Source organism: Panulirus ornatus, chromosome 20 (assembly GCF_036320965.1).
Source record: "Panulirus ornatus isolate Po-2019 chromosome 20, ASM3632096v1, whole genome shotgun sequence".
NCBI classification, from domain to species: Eukaryota; Metazoa; Arthropoda; class Malacostraca; order Decapoda; family Palinuridae; genus Panulirus; species Panulirus ornatus.
Window position 1 is genome coordinate 15,386,355 of NC_092243.1, and position 21,226 is coordinate 15,407,580.

The 21,226-nt window shown below is 41.3% G+C and overlaps 1 protein-coding gene across 3 annotated transcripts in view; it reads left to right on the forward strand.

The window, feature by feature from the left end:
* The window catches only part of LOC139755943 (androgen-induced gene 1 protein-like), a 151,590-nt gene extending 148,375 nt beyond the window's left edge, over positions 1-3,215 (forward strand). For all 3 annotated transcript variants that reach the window (XM_071674723.1, XM_071674724.1, XM_071674725.1), the window contains one exon: positions 736-3,215. In XM_071674723.1, coding sequence (XP_071530824.1) covers positions 736-767 — 32 coding nt within the window. In that variant the 3' untranslated portion in view covers positions 768-3,215. The remainder of the gene's footprint in view (positions 1-735) is intronic.
* The last annotated feature ends 18,011 nt before the right edge of the window (positions 3,216-21,226 follow it).

A 21,226-nucleotide genomic window follows, 5' to 3' on the forward strand; every position in this document is an offset into this window, starting at 1 on the left:
AGAACTTTTGCCCCCTCCCCCACCCTATGATTCACTTCCACTTCCATGGTTCCATCTGCTGCCAAATCCACTCTCAGATATCTAAAACACTTCATTTCCTCCAGTTTTTCTCCATTCAAACTTACCCTCCAGTTGACTTGTCCCTCAACCCTACTGTACTTAATAATCTTGCTCCTATTCACATTTACTCTCAGCTTTCTTCTTTCACACACTTTACCAAACTCAGTCACCAGCTTCTGCAGTTTCTCACCCAAGTCAGCCACTAGCGCTATACCATCAGCGAACATCAACTGACTCACTTCCCAAGCTCTCTCATTCACAACAGACTGCATACTTGCCCATCTTTCCAAAACTCTTGGATTCACTTCCCTAACAACCCCATCCATAAGCAAATTAAACAACCATGGAGACATCATCATTGTTATTATTCAACTTAAGCACCCTTTTTATTGGGCTATGCAGTTTCAAGGCTACTTTCCACATATGATATGGGTGAAATGGGCTTCATTGGTGTGAGAAGATCCTAAACTTTTTTTTCATTCACTAATTTTAATACAGCTGTTGAAAGTGTCATATCATGCATAGTATTACCAATTTTGGTTGGAGTCTCTTAAACCATTAAGCTCCTGGGTGGATATATACTTACATTACTCGTACTGTATGCTTCCAGATATGCTGTCAAGATATGATAGGTTAAAGTGTGGGTGCCTGATTTCATAACTTTAAACTTTCCAGGAGCTGAACAACAGCAAAAGAAGGTGAAGTAAAGAAGATGAAAAAGTAGTTCATGGATGATGTCATGTACAAGTGAGCTGTTCCAATATGCAAGCTCTTGACCAGCCTAGTAGACATATGTAATTCTTTTTTATTTGATGTGAGGGTCAGTTGTTTTATGTAATGTAGTTCTGTACTACAAAAATACTGAAAATGTACTATGAATTTTTTTTTGCAGCAGTTGTAAGTACAGTGGTACAGTATATGCAGTAGTCATTTGTGTTCCCAATTGATTGATATTATGTATTATGTATTTTTTGTTGGATCATATTCATATTTAGAAAATGCTAGAAAGATGTAAGCATTACGTGTAGAGAAATTGATTTATCCTAAAGAGGAGCTAAAAAAAATGTCCATATTTCAGAATTGGGTAGGTCACAGCTATTCTGGTATGCAGGCTCTTAACTAACCTTGTAGACATTTTTTATATGGTCAGCTGTATTATGTAATGTAGTTCTATACTTTTACAAAAATGCTGAAAATATATTCTAAAATCTTTTTTGCAACAGTTGTAGTATAGTATATGCATTAGTCATTTGTGTACTCCAATGATTGATATTTATTTGTTCTTCTGTTGGGTCACATTCATCATTAAAAAGTGCTGGAAAGATGTAAGCCTAACACCTAGAGAAAGTGATTTATCCCAAAGAGGAGTTTAAAAATGTCCATAATTCAGAATTTGGTAGGTCATAGCTGTTCCTGTATGCAGGCTCTTGACCAACCTTGTAGATATAGATATTTTTTTTTATTTGTCTTGAGGGTCAACTGTTTTATGTGATGCAGTTCTGTACTTTTACAGAAATGCAGATAATATATTATGAATTCTTTTTTGCAAGAGTATATGAAGTAATCATTTGTGTGCCCCATTGATTTATATTTATTTATATATCTTTCTTTAGGTTATATTCATCATTAGAAAATGCTAGAAAGATGTGAGCATTACAACTAGTGAAAGTGATATATTATGGAAAATTATACAAAATGTCCTTGAATTAGAATTGGGTAGGTCATAGACTTGGCCAGTATAGTATAAACCCCCTTTACCTTGTATGTCTATTTACAGAATAAGCTGTACTTTATACACACAAGATGCATATTGATTCCTATTTTTAGTGCGTTACAGTATATGAAGTAGTTAAGTGTGTTTCACTGATTCAGTTATTTTTATATGATTATTTTTTGGAGACAGTATTGGAAATTAGTTTTGCTACATTAGAATATCTTTTGGTAATGAACAATTTCATTTTTTTGTGGTGAGGAGATTTTTGTGTGAAAGAATGAATATCTACCTTGATTCGACTCTTTTTCTTGTAGAATTGGGCAAAGAAAGAAAAGAGGAGCTGTGATTAAAGAAATATATGTATTTCAACCGCATAAGGCAGGAAAATTAAGTTGCACCTTCCACCCTTAATGACTGTGTTTCTGTAGTTCTCTAGAAGTAGACTGAATAGGAGACAAGTGTTTACAGTTGGACAAAGATGATGATGTGGTATAAGGGTCAAACTGTATATAGGTATCCAGCTCTTTGAACTTTTTCTTGATTCTGGCATTTAAGCTTTATTAAGAGTTTTCCCTTATTGTATCTGCTCAGAATTATACCAGCAGGATACACTCAGGAAGGAGGCGTAATTCTTTCTATCCCTTGTTCAGTTTCAACACAGAAATAGGTCTCTTTCATCAAAACTTATGTATAGCTTGTTTATTCACACCCAGGACTCTTGAAAGAGACTGTAACATTCCAGACTGACATGATTTTAGGCTTAGTGAACTAGTTTATAGTTTGATACATTTTAAGTTAACTTAGTAACCTCAATGTATTCTCTTCAGAATTTTGCCTGAAAGATATGCTTGTACCAGATTTTATATAGACTGTTGGAAAGCCTTTGGAAACAAATTTTGTAGAATACCTTAACTGGCATGTCACATATTGTGTTATTCACCACACATTTAATCACCGATTATGTGCTTATGTACACAACTGATTGAGGGACATGAACAAGCAGTAGATTAAATTATGACACAGTAAGTGCAACCATAGGACAAGTCAGTTTATTCCTAGCCAGTGAAGTATGCCAAACTTTAGCCAGTGAAATATGCAAAACAATAAGGTACTTTTAAATGTGGTTACATGGTGAGTGTTTCATTGCCCATAGCCTGACAAGATTATCCTTTATTGATATTAATGTTAACATATTGAATTTGGGTGATTGGTGCAGGGGTAATGCTAAAGAAGTCATGAGAAGCAGATTCTTCCCTGGGGCAGGTGACAGTATGGTATGAAAGTACAGAGCTGGCAACTTTATTATCAAACCTCAGTTAACCTTTCTTAGGAGATGCCACTCTGCTACTGTTGAGAAACTCGTTAAGGATAATCTCTTGGAATGTTATTTTATTGCAATGATATACTGTACTGAACATACATAAAGACTCATTGTATTACTTTTCATTGTGTTCATTAACTATCACAGTAAACTAGCATGAGCACCATTACAACATAGCTTCCCATCAACATAAGTATTTGTATGTTTTCTTACATTTTGTATGGGAAAATTAAGTGTGAAACAGAAGATTTTAATATGTCTCTGCTTATGAATTCTATGATTTTATTATATTATACGTATCATTCTATAGCAGAAAGGAGATTGATGAATCGCTGACAAGTGAAATGATAATTCATGAATGCATATAAACACAACAATATATATATATATATATATATATATATATATATATATATATATATATATATATAATATTTATTTATTTATTTTGCTTTGTCGCTGTCTCCTGCATTAGCGAGGTAGCGCAAGGAAACAGACGAAAGAATGGCCCAACCCACCCACATACACATGTATATACATACACGTCCACACACGCAAATGTACATACCTATACATCTCAATGTATACAGATATATACACACACAGACATATAAATATATACGCACGTATATTGGTTCTCAGTGAATGTAGGTTTGCGGCAGGGGTGTGTGATGTCTCCATGGTTATTTAATTTGTTTATGGATGGGGTTGTTAGGGAGGTGAATGCAAGAGTTTTGGAAAGAGGGGCAAGTATGAAGTCTGTTGGGGATGAGAGAGCTTGGGAAGTGAGTCAGTTGTTGTTCGCTGATGATACAGCGCTGGTGGCTGATTCATGTGAGAAACTACAGAAGCTGGTGACTGAGTTTGGTAGAGTGTGTGAAAGAAGAAAGTTAAGAGTAAATGTGAATAAGAGCAAGGTAATTAGGTACAGTAGGGTTGAGGGTCAAGTCAATTGGGAGGTAAGTTTGAATGGAGAAAAACTGGAGGAAGTAAAGTGATTTAGATATCTGGGAGTGGATCTGGCAGCGGATGGAACCATGGAAGCGGAAGTGGATCATAGGGTGGGGGAGGGGGCGAAAATCCTGGGAGCCTTGAAGAATGTGTGGAAGTCGAGAACATTATCTCGGAGAGCAAAAATGGGTATGTTTGAAGGAATAGTGGTTCCAACAATGTTGTATGGTTGCGAGGCGTGGACTATGGATAGAGTTGTGCGCAGGAGGATGGATGTGCTGGAAATGAGATGTTTGAGGACAATGTGTGGTGTGAGGTGGTTTGATCGAGTAAGTAGCGTAAGGGTAAGAGAGATGTGTGGAAATAAAAAGAGCGTGGTTGAGAGAGCAGAGGAGGGTGTTTTGAAATGGTTTGGTCACATGGAGAGAATGAGTAAGGAAAGATTGACCAAGAGGATATATGTGTCGGAGGTGGAGGGAACGAGGAGAAGAGGGAGACCAAATTGGAGGTGGAAAGATGGAGTGAAAAAGATTTTGTGTGATCGGGGCCTGAACATGCAGGAGGGTGAAAGGAGAGCAAGGAATAGAGTGAGTTGGAGCGATGTGGTATACCGGGGTTGACGTGCTGTCAGTGGATTGAATCAGGGCATGTGAAGTGTCTGGGGTAAACCATGGAAAGCTGTGTAGGTATGTATATTTGCGTGTGTGGACGTATGTATATACATGTGTATGGGGGAGGGTTGGGCCATTTCTTTCGTCTGTTTCATTGCGCTACCTCGCAAACGCGGGAGACAGCGACAAAGCAAAAAAAAAAAAAAAAAAAAAAAAAAAAATTCATACTGTCTGCCTTTATTTCTTCCCATCGCGACCTCGCCACACATGGAATAACAACCCCCTCCCTCCTCATGTGTGCGAGGTAGTGCTAGGAAAAACAAAGGCCACATTCATTTACACTCAGTCTCTAACTGTTATGTAATAATGCACCGAAACCACAGCTACCTTTCCACATCCAGGCCCCACAGAACTTTCCATGGTTTACCCCAGACGCTTCACATGCCCTGGATAGAGTTGATAGAGATGCTCTGTGGAAGGTATTAAGAATATATGGTGTGGGAGGCAAGTTGTTAGAAGCAGTGAAAAGCTTTTATCGAGGATGTAAGGCATGTGTACGTGTAGGAAGAGAGGAAAGTGATTGGTTCTCAGTGAATGTAGGTTTGCGGCAGGGGTGTGTGATGTCTCCATGGTTGTTTAATTTGTTTATGGATGGGGTTGTTAGGGAGGTGAATGCAAGAGTTTTGGAAAGAGGGGCAAGTATGAAGTCTGTTGGGGATGAGAGAGCTTGGGAAGTGAGTCAGTTGTTGTTCGCTGATGATACAGCGCTGGTGGCTGATTCATGTGAGAAACTGCAGAAGCTGGTGACTGAGTTTGGTAAAGTGTGTGAAAGAAGAAAGTTAAGAGTAAATGTGAATAAGAGCAAGGTTATTAGGTACAGTAGGGTTGAGGGTCAATTCAATTGGGAGGTGAGTTTGAATGGAGAAAAACTGGAGGAAGTGAAGTGTTTTAGATATCTGGGAGTGGATCTGGCAGCGGATGGAACCATGGAAGCGGAAGTGGATCATAGGGTGGGGGAGGGGGCGAAAATTCTGGGAGCCTTGAAGAATGTGTGGAAGTCGAGAACATTATCTCGGAGAGCAAAAATGGGTATGTTTGAAGGAATAGTGGTTCCAACAATGTTGTATGGTTGCGAGGCGTGGACTATGGATAGAGTTGTGCGCAGGAGGATGGATGTGCTGGAAATGAGATGTTTGAGGACAATGTGTGGTGTGAGGTGGTTTGATCGAGTAAGTAATGTAAGGGTAAGAGAGATGTGTGGAAATAAAAAGAGCGTGGTTGAGAGAGCAGAAGAGGGTGTTTTGAAATGGTTTGGTCACATGGAGAGAATGAGTGAGGAAAGATTGACCAAGAGGATATATGTGTCGGAGGTGGAGGGAACGAGGAGAAGAGGGAGACCAAATTGGAGGTGGAAAGATGGAGTGAAAATGATTTTGTGTGATCGGGGCCTGAACATGCAGGAGGGTGAAAGGAGGGCAAAGAATAGAGTGAATTGGAGCGATGTGGTATACCGGGTTGACGTGCTGTCAGTGGATTGAATCAAGGCATGTGTATGGGGGTGGGTTGGGCCATTTCTTTCGTCTGTTTCCTTGCGCTACCTCGCAAACGCAGGAGACAGCGACAAAGCAAAAAAAAAAAAAAAAAAAAAAAAATTCTTCAAAGGAAACACCTGATCCACACATCCTCTACCACTTCTGAAACTACACTGCTCTTCCCCAATCTGATGCTCTGTACATGCCTTCACCCTCTCAATCAATACCCTCCCATATAATTTACCAGGAATACTCAACAAACTTATACCTCTGTAATTTGAGCACTCACTCTTATCCCCTTTGCCTTTGTACAATGGCACTATGCACGCATTCTGCCAATCCTCAGGCACCTCACCATGAGTCATACATACATTAAATAACCTTACCAACCAGTCAATAATACAGTCACCCCCTTTTTTAATAAATTCCACTGCAATACCATCGAAACCTGCTGCCTTGCCGGCTTTCATCTTCCGCAAAGCTTTTACTATATATATATATATATATATATATATATATATATATATATATATATATATATATATTTTTCTTTCTTTCAAACTATTCGCCATTTCCCGCATTAGCGAGGTAGCGTTAAGAACAGAGGACTGGGCCTTTAGGGAATACCCTCACCTGGCCCAATTCTCTGTTCCTTCTTTTGGAAAATTAAAAAAAAAAACGAGAGGGGAGGATTTCCAGCCCCCCGCTCCCTCCCCTTTTAGTCGCCTTCTACGACACGCAGGGAATACGTGGGAAGTATTCTTTCTCCCCTATCCCCAGGGATATATATATATATATATATATATATTGCCAGTGTGTCATAGAATGTGACTAAAGGGTAAGGGAGCGGGGGCTAGAAACCCTCCCTCCTTGTATTTAAACTTTCTAAGAGGGAGAAACCCTCCTTGTATTTAAACTTTCTAAAAGGGGAAACAAAAGGAATCATGTGGGGAGTGCTCATCATGTCTAAATGTGGGGATGCAATGAAGATGAGAAAAAAGAAGAGATAGGAGGTATATTTGAGGAAAGGATCCTGGATGTTTTGGCTCTGGTTGAAATGAAGCTCAAGGGTAAAGGTGAAGAGTGGTTTGGGAATGTCTTGGGAGTAGTCAGGGAATGGTGAGAGGTGAAGAGCAAAGGAAGGAGTAGCACTACTGAATCAGGAGTTGTGGGAGTATATACTAGAGTGTAAGAAAGTAAACTGTAGATTGATATGGGTAAAACTGAAAGTGGATGGAGAGAGATGGATGATTATTGGTGCCTATGCACGTGGTCATGAGAAGGAAGATCATGAGAGGCAAGTGTTCTGGGAGCAGCTGAGTGAGTGTGTTAACAGCTTTGATGCATGAGACCGGTTTATAGTGATGGGTGATTTGAAAGACGAGTAATGTAGCAGTTGAGGGTATAATTGGTATAGAGGGGGTGTTCAGTGTTGCAAATGGAAGTGGTGAAGAGCTTGTAGATTTGTGTGCTGAAAAAGGAATGATGATTGGGAATACCTGGTTTAAAAAGAGAGATATACATAAGTATACATATGTAAGTAGGAGAGATGGCCAGAGACTGTTATTGGATTACGTGTGGATTGATAATGTGCTGAGAGGGGCAACTGGAGGGATGTCTTATCATTATTTTGTGGAGGCAAAGGTGAAAATTAGTAGAGGTTTTCAGAAAAGAAGAGAATGTTGGGGTGAAGAGAGTGGTGAGAGTAAGTGAGCCTAGAAAGGAGACTTGTGTGAGGAAGTATCAGGAGAGATTGAGTGCAGAATGGAAAAAGGTGAGACCAAATGATGTAAGGGGAGTTGGAGAGGAATGGGATGTATTTAGGGAAGCGGTGACGGCTTGTGCAAAAGATGATTGTGGCATGAGAAAGGTGGGAGGTGGGCAGATTAGAAAGTGTAGTGAGTGGTGGGATGAAGAAGTAAGATTATTAGTGAAAGAGAAGAGAGAGGCGTTACGGTGATTTTTGCAGGGAAGTAGTGCGAATGACTGGGAGATGTATATAAGAAAGAGGCGGGAGGTCAAGGGAAATGTGCAAGAGGTGAAAAAGAGTTCAAATGAGAGTTGGGGTGAGAGAGTATCATTAAGTTTTAGGGAGAAAAAAAAGATGTTTTGGAAGGAGGTAAATAAAGTGCATAAGACAAGAGAGCAAATGGGAACATCAGTGAAGGGGGCATGTAGGGAGGTAATAACAAGTAGTGGTGAAGTGAGAAGATGGAGAGAGTATTTTGAAGGTTTGTTGAATGTGTTTGATGATAAGAGTGGTAGATATAGGGTGTCTTGGTTGAGGTGGAGTGCGAAGTGAGAGAGTCAGGGAAAATGGTTTGGAAAACAGAGAAAAGGTAGTGAAAGCTTTGTGGAAGATGAAAGCCAGCAAGGCAGCGGGTTTTGATGGTATTGCTATGGAATTTATTAAAAAAGGGGATGACTGTGTTGTTGACTGGTTGGTAAGGATATTCAATGTATGTATGGTTCCTGGTGAAGTGCCTAAGGATTGGCATTGTATAAAAGCAAAGGGAATAAAGGTGAGTGCCCAAATTGCAGAGGTATAAATTCGTTGAGTATTCCTGGGAAATTATATGGGAGGGTATTAATTGAGAGAGTAAAGGCATGTACAGAGCGTCAGATTGGGGAAGAGCAGTGTGGTTTCAGAAGTGGTAGAGGATGTGTAGATCAGGTGTTTGCTTTGAAGAATGTATGTGAAAAATACTTAGAAAAACAAATGGATTTGTGTGTAGCATTTATGGATCTGGAGAAGGCATATATTAGAGTTGATACAGATGCTCTGTGGAAGGTATTAAGGAGGTGTAGGAGGTAAGTTACTAGAAGCAGTGAAATTTATTTTATCAAGGATGTAAGGCATTTGTATGAGTCGGAAGAGAGGAAAATGATTGGTTCCCAGTGAATGTTGGTTTGCAGCAGAAGTGCGTGATGTCTCCATGGTTGTTTAATTTGTTTATGGATGGGGTTGTTAGGGAGGTGAATGCAAGAGTTTTGGAGAGAATGAGTGAGGAATGATTGACAAAGAGGATATATGTGTCAGAGGTGGAGGGAACAAGAAGTGGGATACCAAATTGAAGGTGGAAGGATGGAGTGAAAAAGATTTTGAGCGATTGAGGCCTGAACATACAGGAGGGTGAAAGGCATACAAGGAAGAGTGCATTGGAACGATGTGGGATACCAAGGTTGAGGTGCTGTCAATGGATTGTGAAGCATCTGGGGTAAACCATGGAAAGTTTTGCAGGGCCTGGATGTGGAAAGGGAGCTGTGGTTTTGGTGTATTACCCATGAAAGCTAAAGACTGAGTGTGAACGAATATGGCCTTTGTTGTCTTTCCCTAGCGCTACCTTATGTGCGTGTGTGTGTGTGTGTGTATGTTTGTCTGTGCTGTTTTTAATATGTGGTGGGGTGGTGAGAGGGTTGGACAAAGGCAGCAAGTATGAATATGTACATGTGTATGAATGTTTATGTCTGTGTATGTATATGTATGTATACGTTGAAATGTATAGCTATGTATATGTGTGTGGGTGAGCATTTATGTATATACATGTGTATGTGGGTGGGTTGGGCCATTCTAGTGCTACCTCGCTAATGTGGGAGACAGTGACTAAGCATAATAAAATAATGAATAAATAGAATAAAAAGATGTTTTGGAAGGAGGTAAATAAAGTGCGTAAGACAAGAGAATAAAGGGTAACATTGGTAGAAATAAAGAGTGTAGTTGAAAGAGCAGAAGAGGGTGTGTTAAAAAAGGTTTGGACATATGGAGAGAATGAGTGAGGAAAGATTGACATTGACAAAGAGGATATGTGTCAGAGGCAAAGGGAACAAGGAGAAGCGGGAGGCCAAATTGGAGGTGGAAGGACAGAGTGAAAAAGATTTCGAGAGATCAGGGCCTAAACATACCGGAGGGTGAATAGAGTGAACTGGAATGATGTGGTATACCGGCGTTGATGTGTTGTCAATGGACTGAACCAGGGCATGTGAAGCATCTGGGATAAACCATGGAAGGGTTTGTGGGGACTGGATGTGGATAAGGAGCTGTCGTTTTGGTGCATTACACATGACAAATAGAGACTAAGTGTGAATGAATGTGGCCTTTTTTGTCTTTTCCTGGTGCTACCTTGCTGAAAGTGTGGGAGGGATGCTATTTCCTGCATGGTGGGGTAGCAACAGGAATGGATGAGGCAAGCGAGTATGAATATGTACATGTCTATATATGTATATGTCTGTGTATATATATATATATATATATATATATATATATGGAGAAAAACTGGAGGAAGTGAAGTGTTTTAGATATCTGGGAGTGGATCTGTCAGCGGATGGAACCATGGAAGCGGAAGTGGATCATAGGGTGGGGGAGGGGGCGAAAATTTTGGGAGCCTTGAAAAATGTGTGGAAGTCGAGAACATTATCTCGGAAAGCGAAAATGGGTATGTTTGAGGGAATAGTGGTTCCAAAAATGTTGTATGGTTGCGAGGCGTGGGCTATGGATAGAGATGTGCGCAGGAGGATGGATGTGCTGGAAATGAGATGTTTGAGGACAATGTGTGGTGTGAGGTGGTTTGATCGAGTAAGTAACGTAAGGGTAAGAGAGATGTGTGGAAATAAAAAGAGCGTGGTTGAGAGAGCAGAAGAGGGTGTTTTGAAATGGTTTGGGCACATGGAGAGAATGAGTGAGGAGAGATTGACCAAGAGGATATATGTGTCGGAGGTGGAGGGAACGAGGAGAAGAGGGAGACCAAATTGGAGGTGGAAAGATGGAGTGAAAAAGATTTTGTGTGATCGGGGCCTGAACATGCAGGAGGGTGAAAGGAGGGCAAGGAATAGAGTGAATTGGAGTCATGTGGTATACAGGGGTTGACGTGCTGTCAGTGGATTGAATCAAGGCATGTGAAGCGTCTGGGGTAAACCATGGAAAGCTGTGTAGGTATGTATATTTGCGTGTGTGGACGTGTGTATGTACATGTGTATGGGGGGGGGGGTTGGGCCATTTCTTTCGTCTGTTTCCTTGCGCTACCTCGCAAACGCGGGAGACAGCGACAAAGTATAAAAAAAAAAAAAAAAAATATATATATATATATATATATATATATATATATATATATATATATATATATATATATATATTATCCCTGGGGATAGGGGAGAAAGAATACTTCCCACGTATTCCCTGCGTGTCATAGAAGGCGACTAAAAGGGAAGGAAACGGGGGACTGGAAATCCTCCCCTCTCATTTTTTTATTTTAATTTTCCAAAAGAAGGAACAGAGAAGGGGGCCAGGTGAGGGTATTCCCTCAAAGGCCCAGTCCTCTGTTCTTAACGCTACCTCGCTATCGCGGGAAATGGCGAATAGTATGAAAAAAAAAAAGTATGAATATATATATATATATATATATATATATATATATATATATATATATATATATATATATATATATATGATATGTATATGCATGTATATGGGCGTTTATTTATATATATGTGTATATGAGTGACTGGGCCACTCTTCGATTGTTTCCTGGTGCTGCCTTGCTGACGCAGGAAACAGTGATTAATAATAATAATAATAATAATAATAATAATATTGAAAATAATAATAATCCCTGGGGATAGGGGAGAAAGAATACTTCCCACGTATTCCCTGCGTGTCGTAGAAGGCGACTAAAAGGGGAGGGATCGGGGGGTTGGAAATCCTCCCCTCTCATTATTCTTTTTTAATTTTCCAAAAGAAGGAACAAGGAAGGGGGCCAGGTGAGGATATTCCCTCAAAGGCCCAGTTCTCTGTTCTTAACGCTACCTTGCTAATGCGGGAAATGGCGAATAGTTTGAAAGAAAGAAAAGAAAATAATAATGATAACAATAATATATATATATCTTTCTTTCTTTCATACTATTCGCCAATTCCCGCATTAGCGAGGTAGCGTTAAGAACAGAGGACTGGGCCTTTGAGGGAATATCCTCACCCGGCCCCCTTCTCTGTTCCTTCTTTTGGAAAAAAAAAAAAAAAATCTATATATATATATATATATATATATATATATATATATATATATATATATATATATATTTTTTTTTTTGCTTTGTCGCTGTCTCCCGCGTTTGCGAGGTAGCGCAAGGAAACAGACGAAAGAAATGGCCCAACCCACCCCCATACACATGTATATACATACACGTCCACACACACAAATATACATACCTACACAGCTTTCCATGGTTTACCCCAGACGCTTCACATACCCTGATTCAATCCACTGACAGCATGTCAACCCTGATATACCACATCAATCCAATTCACTCTATTCCTTGCCCTCCTTTCACCCTCCTGCATGTTCAGGCCCCGATCACACAAAATCTTTTTCACTCCATCTTTCCACCTCCAATTTGGTCTCCCACTTCTCCTCGTTCCCTCCACCTCCGACACATATATCCTCTTGGTCAATCTTTCCTCACTCATTCTCTCCATGTGCCCAAACCATTTCAAAACACCCTCTTCTGCTCTCTCAACCACGCTCTTTTTATTTCCACACATCTCTCTTACCCTTACGTTACTTACTCGATCAAACCACCTCACACCACACATTGTCCTCAAGCATCTCATTTCCAGCACATCCACCCTCCTGCGCACAACTCTATCCATAGCCCATGCCTCGCAACCATACAAAATTGTTGGAACCACTATTCCTTCAAACATACCCATTTTTGCTTTCCGAGATAATGTTCTCGACTTCCACACATTCTTCAAGGCTCCCAGGATTTTCGCCCCCTCCCCCACCCTATGATCCACTTCTGCTTCCATGGTTCCATCCGCTGCCAGATCCACTCCCAGATATCTAAATCACTTTACTTCCTCCAGTTTTTCTCCATTCAAACTTACCTCCCAATTGACTTGACCCTCAACCCTACTGTACCTAATTACCTTGCTCTTATTCACATTTACTCTTAACTTTCTTCTTTCACACACTTTACCAAACTCAGTCACCAGCTTCTGCAGTTTCTCACATGAATCAGCCACCAGCGCTGTATCATCAGCAAAAAACAACAGACTCACTTCCCAAGCTCTCTCATCCCCAACAGACTTCATACTTGCCCCTCTTTCCAAAACTCTTGCATTCACCTCCCTAACAACCCCATCCATAAACAAATTAAACAACTATGGAGACATCACACACCCCTGCCGCAAACCTACATTCACTGAGAACCAATCACTTTCCTCTCTTCCTACACGTACACATGCCTTACATCCTCGATAAAAACTTTTCACTGCTTCTAACAACTTGTCTCCCACACCATATATTCTTAATACCTTCCACAGAGCATCTCTATCAACTCTATCATATGCCTTCTCCAGATCCATAAATGCTACATACAAATCCATTTGCTTTTCTAAGTATTTCTCACATACATTCTTCAAAGCAAACACCTGATCCACACATCCTCTACCACTTCTGAAACCACACTGCTCTTCCCCAATCTGATGCTCTGTACATGCCTTCACCCTCTCAATCAATACCCTCCCATATAATTTACCAGGATATATATATATATATATATATATATATATATTTTTTTTTTTTTTTTTATACTTTGTCGCTGTCTCCCGCGTTTGCGAGGTAGCGCAAGGAAACAGACGAAAGAAATGGCCCAACCCTCCCCATACACATGTACATACACACGTCCACACACGCAAATATACATACCTACACAGCTTTCCATGGTTTACCCCGGACGTTTCACATGCCTTGATTCAATCCACTGACAGCACGTCAACCCCTGTATACCACATCGCTCCAATTCACTCTATTCCTTGCCCTCCTTTCACCCTCCTGCATGTTCAGGCCCCGATCACACAAAATCCTTTTCACTCCATCTTTCCACCTCCAATTTGGTCTCCCTCTTCTCCTCGTTCCCTCCACCTCCAACACATATATCCTCTTGGTCAATCTTTCCTCACTCATTCTCTCCATGTGCCCAAACCATTTCAAAACACCCTCTTCTGCTCTCTCAACCACGCTCTTTTTATTTCCACACATCTCTCTTACCCTTACGTTACTTACTCGATCAAACCACCTCACACCACACATTGTCCTCAAACATCTCATTTCCAGCACATCCATCCTCCTGCGCACAACTCTATCCATAGCCCACGCCTCGCAACCATACAACATTGTTGGAACTACTATTCCTTCAAACATACCCATTTTTGCTTTCCGGGATAATGTTCTCGACTTCCACACATTTTTCAAGGCTCCCAAAATTTTCGCCCCCTCCCCCACCCTATGATCCACTTCCGCTTCCATGATTCCATCCGCTGACAGATCCACTCCCAGATATCTAAAACACTTCACTTCCTCCAGTTTTTCTCCATTCAAACTCACCTCCCAATTGACTTGACCCTCAACCCTACTGTACCTAATAACCTTGCTCTTATTCACATTTACTCTTAACTTTCTTCTTCCACACACTTTACCAAACTCCGTCACCAGCTTCTGCAGTTTCTCACATGAATCCGCCACCAGCGCTGTATCATCAGCGAACAACAACTGACTCACTTCCCAAGCTCTCTCATCCCCAACAGACTTCATACTTGCCCCTCTTTCCAAGACTCTTGCATTTACCTCCCTAACAACCCCATCCATAAACAAATTAAACAACCATGGAGACATCACACACCCCTGCCGCAAACCTACATTCACTGAGAACCAATCACTTTCCTCTCTTCCTACACGTACACATGCCTTACATCCTCGATAAAAACTTTTCACTGCTTCTAACAACTTGCCTCCCACACCATATATTCTTAATACCTTCCACAGAGCATCTCTATCAACTCTATCATATGCCTTCTCCAGATCCATAAATGCTACATACAAATCCATTTGCTTTTCTAAGTATTTCTCACATACATTCTTCAAAGCAAACACCTGATCCACACATCCTCTACCACTTCTGAAACCACACTGCTCTTCCCCAATCTGATGCTCTGTACATGCCTTCACCCTCTCAATCAATACCCTCCCATATAATTTACCAGGAATACTCAACAAACTTATACCTCTGTAATTTGAGCACTCACTCTTATCCCCTTTGCCTTTGTACAATGGCACTATGCACGCATTCCGCCAATCCTCAGGCACCTCACCATGAGTCATACATACATTAAATAACCTTACCAACCAGTCAACAATACAGTCACCCCCTTTTTTAATAAATTCCACTGCAATACCATCCAAACCTGCTGCCTTGCCGGCTTTCATCTTCCGCAAAGCTTTTACTACCTCTTCTCTGTTTACCAAATCATTTTCCCTAACCCTCTCACTTTGCACACCACCTCGACCCAAACACCCTATATCTGCCACTCTGTCATCAGACACATTCAACAAACCTTCAAAATACTCATTCCATCTCCTTCTCACATCACCACTACTTGTTATCACCTCCCCATTTACGCCCTTCACTGAAGTTCCCATTTGCTCCCTTGTCTTACGCACCCTATTTACCTCCTTCCAGAACATCTTTTTATTCTCCCTAAAATTTACTGATAGTCTCTCACCCCAACTCTCATTTGCCCTTTTTTTCACCTCTTGCACCTCTCTCTTGACCTCCTGTCTCTTTCTTTTATACTTTTCCCACTCAATTGCATTTTTTCCCTGCAAAAATCGTCCAAATGCCTCTCTCTTCTCTTTCACTAATACTCTTACTTCTTCATCCCACCACTCACTACCCTTTCTAAACAGCCCACCTCCCACTCTTCTCATGCCACAAGCATCTTTTGCGCAATCCATCACTGATTCCCTAAATACATCCCATTCCTCCCCCACTCCCCTTACTTCCATTGTTCTCACCTTTTTCCATTCTGTACACAGTCTCTCCTGATACTTCTTCACACAGGTCTCCTTCCCAAGCTCACTTACTCTCACCACCTTCTTCACCCCAACATTCACTCTTCTTTTCTGAAAACCCATACTAATCTTCACCTTAGCCTCCACAAGATAATGATCAGACATCCCTCCAGTTGCACCTCTCAGCACATTGACATCCAAAAGTCTCTCTTTCGCACGCCTGTCAATTAACACGTAATCCAATAACGCTCTCTGGCCATCTCTCCTACTTACATAAGTATACTTATGTATATCTCGCTTTTTAAACCAGGTATTCCCAATCATCAGTCCTTTTTCAGCACATAAATCTACAAGCTCTTCACCATTTCCATTTACAACACTGAACACCCCATGCATACCAATTATTCCCTCAACTGCCACATTACTCACCTTTGCATTCAAATCACCCATCACTATATATATATATATATATATATATATATATATATATATATATATATATATATATATATATATATATATATCTTTTATACTATTCGCCATTTCCTCCATTAGTGAGGTAGCGTATATATATAGATAGATATATATATTTATTTTATATTCTTTATTTTGCTTTGTCGCTGTCTCCCACGTTTGCGAGTTAGCGCAAGGAAACAGACGAAAGAAATGGCCTAACCCACCCCCATACACATGTATATACATACACGTCCACACACGCAAATATACATACCTATATATCTCAATGTACACATATATATACATACACAGACACATACATATATACCCATGCACACAATTCACACTGTCTGCCTTTATTCATTTCCATCGCCACCTCGCCACACATGGAATACCATCCCCCTCCCCCCTCATGTGTGCGAGGTAGTGCTAGGAAAAGACAACAAAGGCCCCATTCATTCACATTCAGTTCCCAGCTGTCATGCAATAACGCCCGAAACACCAGCTCCCTTTCCACATCCAGGCCCCACACAACTTTCCATGGTTTACCCCAGATGCTTCACATGCCCTGATTCAATCCACTGACAGCATGTCAACCCTGGTATACCACATCGATCCAATTCACTCTATTCCTTGCCCGCCTTTCACCCTCCTGCATGTTCAGGCCCCGATCACTCAAAATCTTTTTCACTCCATCTTTCCACCTCCAATTTGGTCTCCCACTTCTCCTTGTTCCCTCCACCTCCGACACATATATCCTCTTGGTCAATCTTTCCTCACTCATTCTCTCCATGTGCCCAAACCATTTCAAAACACCCTCTTCTGCTCTCTCAACCACGCTCTTTTTATTTCCACACATCTCTCTTACCCTTACATTACCTACTCGATCAAACCACCTCACTCCACACATTGTCCTGAAAACATCTCATTTCTAGCACATCCACCCTCCTGCGCACAACTCTATCCATAGCCCACGCCTCGCAACCATACAACATTGTTGGAACCACTATTTCTTCAAACATACCCATTTTTGCTTTCCGAGATAATGTTCTCGACTTCCACACATTCTTCAATGCTCCCAGGATTTTCGCCCCCTCCCCCACCCTATTATTCACTTCAGCTTCCATGGTTCCATCCACTGCCAGATCCACTCCCAGATATCTAAAACACTTTACTTCCTCCAGTTTTTCTCCATTCAAACTTGCCTCCCAATTGACTTGACCCTCAACCCTACTGTACCTAATAACCTTGCTCTTATTCACATTTACTCTTAACTTTCTTTCACACACTTTACCAAACTCAGTCACCAGCTTCTGCAGTTTATCACATGAATCAGCCACCAGCGCTGTATCATCAGCGAACAACAACTGACTCACTTCCCAAGGCAAGGCAAGGCAAGGCAGCAGGTTTGGATGGTATTGCAGTGGAATCTATTAAAAAAGGGGGTGACTGTATTGTTGACTGGTTGGTAAGGTTATTTAATGTATGTATGACTCATGGTGAGGTGCCTGAGGATTGGCGGAATGCTTGCATAGTGCCATTGTACAAAGGCAAAGGGGATAAGAGTGAGTGCTCAAATTACAGAGGTATAAGTTTGTTGAGTATACTTATGTAAGTAGGAGAGATGGCCAGAGAGCGTTATTGGATTGCGTGTTAATTGACAGGCGTGCGAAAGAGAGACTTTTGGATGTCAATGTGCTGAGAGGTGCAACTGGAGGGATGTCTGATCATTATCTTGTGGAGGCTAAGGTGAAGATTAGTATGGGTTTTCAGAGGGGAAGAGTGAATGTTGGGGTGAAGAAGGTGGTGAGAGTGGGTGAGCTTGGGAAGGAGACCTGTGTGAAGAAGTATCAGGAGAGACTGTGTACAGAATGGAAAAAGGTGAGAACAATGGAGGTGGGGGAGTGGGGGAGGAATGGGATATATTTAGGGAATCAGTGATGGATTGCGCAAAAGATGCTTGTGGCATGAGAAGAGTGGGAGGTGGGCTGTTTAGAAAGGGTAGTGAGTGGTGGGATGAAGAAGTAAGAGTGTTAGTGAAAGAGAAGAGAGAGGCATTTGGACGATTTTTGCAGGGAAAAAATGCAATTGAGTGGGAGAAGTATAAAAGAAAGAGACAGGAGGTCAAGAGAAAGGTGCAAGAGGTGAAAAAAGGGCAAATGAGAGTTGGGGTGAGAGACTATTAGTAAATTTTAGGGAGAATAAAAAGATGTTCTGGAAGGAGGTAAATAGGGTGCGTAAGACAAGGGAGCAAATGGGAACTTCAGTGAAGGGCGTAAATAGGGAGGTGATAACAAGTAGTGGTGATGTGAGGAGATGGAATGAGTATTTTGAAGGTTTGTTGAATGTGTCTGATGACAGAGTGGCAGATATAGGGTGTTTGGGTCGAGGTGGTGTGCAAAGTGAGAGGGTTAGGGAAAATGATTTGGTAAACAGAGAAGAGGTAGTGAAAGCTTTGCGGAAGATGGAAGCCGGCAAGGCAGCAGGTTTGGATGGTATTGCAGTGGAATTTATTAAAAAAGGGGGTGACTGTATTGTTGACTGGTTGGTAAGGTTATTTAATGTATGTATGACTCATGGTGAGGTGCCTGAGGATTGGCGGAATGCGTGCATAGTGCCATTGTACAGAGGCAGGGGGGATAAGAGTGAGTGCTCAAATTACAGAGGTATAAGTTTGTTGAGTATTCCTGGTAAATTATATGGGAGGGTATTGATTGAGAGGGTGAAGGCATGTACAGAGCATCAGATTGGGGAAGAGCAGTGTGGTTTCAGAAGTGGTAGAGGATGTGTGGATCAGGTGTTTGCTTTGAAGAATGTATGTGAGAAATACTTAGAAAAGCAAATGGATTTGTATGTAGCATTTATGGATCTGGAGAAGGCATATGATAGAGTTGATAGAGATGCTCTGTGGAAGGTATTAAGAATATATGGTGTGGGAGGCAAGTTGTTAGAAGCAGTGAAAAGTTTTTATCGAGGATGTAAGGCATGTGTACGTGTAGGAAGAGAGGAAAGTGATTGGTTCTCAGTGAATGTAGGATTGCGGCAGGGGTGTGTGATGTCTCCATGGTTGTTTAATTTGTTTATGGATGGGGTTGTTAGGGAGGTAAATGCAAGAGTCTTGGAAAGAGGGGCAAGTATGAAGTCTGTTGGGGATGAGAGAGCTTGGGAGGTGAGTCAGTTGTTGTTCGCTGATGATACAGCGCTGGTGGCGGATTCATGTGAGAAACTGCAGAAGCTGGTGACGGAGTTTGGTAAAGTGTGTGGAAGAAGAAAGTTAAGAGTAAATGTGAATAAGAGCAAGGTTATTAGGTACAGTAGGGTTGAGGGTCAAGTCAATTGGGAGGTGAGTTTGAATGGTGAAACACTGGAGGAAGTGAAGTGTTTTAGATATCTGGGAGTGGATCTGTCAGCGGATGGAACCATGGAAGCGGAAGTGGATCATAGGGTGGGGGAGGGGGCGAAAATTCTGGGAGCCTTGAAAAATGTGTGGAAGTCGAGAACATTATCCCGGAAAGCAAAAATGGGTATGTTTGAAGGAATAGTAGTTCCAACAATGTTGTATGGTTGCGAGGCGTGGGCTATGGATAGAGTTGTGCGCAGGAGGATGGATGTGCTGGAAATGAGATGTTTGAGGACAATGTGTGGTGTGAGGTGGTTTGATCGAGTAAGTAACGTAAGGGTAAGAGAGATGTGTGGAAATAAAAAGAGCGTGGTTGAGAGAGCAGAAGAGGGTGTTTTGAAATGGTTTGGGCACATGGAGAGAATGAGTGAGGAAAGATTGACCAAGAGGATATATGTGTCGGAGGTGGAGGGAACGAGGAGAAGAGGGAGACCAAATTGGAGGTGGAAAGATGGAGTGAAAAGGATTTTGTGTGATCGGGGCCTGAACATGCAGGAGGGTGAAAGGAGGGCAAGGAATAGAGTGAATTGGAGCGATGTGGTATACAGGGATTGACGGGCTGTCAGTGGATTGAATCAAGGCATGTGAAGCGTCCGGGGGAAACCATGGAAAGCTGTGTAGGTACGTATATTTCCGTGTGTGGACGTGTGTATGTACATGTGTATGGGGGGGGTTGGGCCATTTCTTTCGTCTGTTTCCTTGCGCTACCTCGCAAACGCGGGAGACAGCGACAAAGTATAAAAAAAAAAAAAAAAAAAAAAAAAAAAAAAAAAAAAAAAAAGTTTGTTGAGTATTCCTGGTAAATTATATGGGAGGGTATTGATTGAGAGGGTGAAGGCATGTACAGAGCATCAGATTGGGGAAGAGCAGTGTGGTTTCAGAAGTGGTAGAGGATGTGTGGATCAGGTGTTTGCTTTGAAGAATGTATGTGAGAAATACTTAGAAAAGCAAATGGATTTGTATGTAGCATTTATGGATCTGGAGAAGGCATATGATAGACTTGATAGAGATGCTCTATGGAAGGTATTAACAATATATGGTGTGGGAGGCAAGTTGTTAGAAGCAGTGAAAAGTTTTTATCGAGGATGTAAGGCATGTGTACGTGTAGGAAGAGAGGAAAGTGATTGGTTCTCAGTGAATGTAGGTTTGCGGCAGGGGTGTGTGATGTCTCCATGGTTGTTTAATTTGTTTATGGATGGGGTTGTTAGGGAGGTGAATGCAAGAGTTTTGGAAAGAGGGGCAAGTATGAAGTCTGTTGTGGATGATATATATATATATATATATTATTTAAATTTATTATTATACTTTGTCGCTGTCTCCCGCGTTTGCGAGGTAGCGC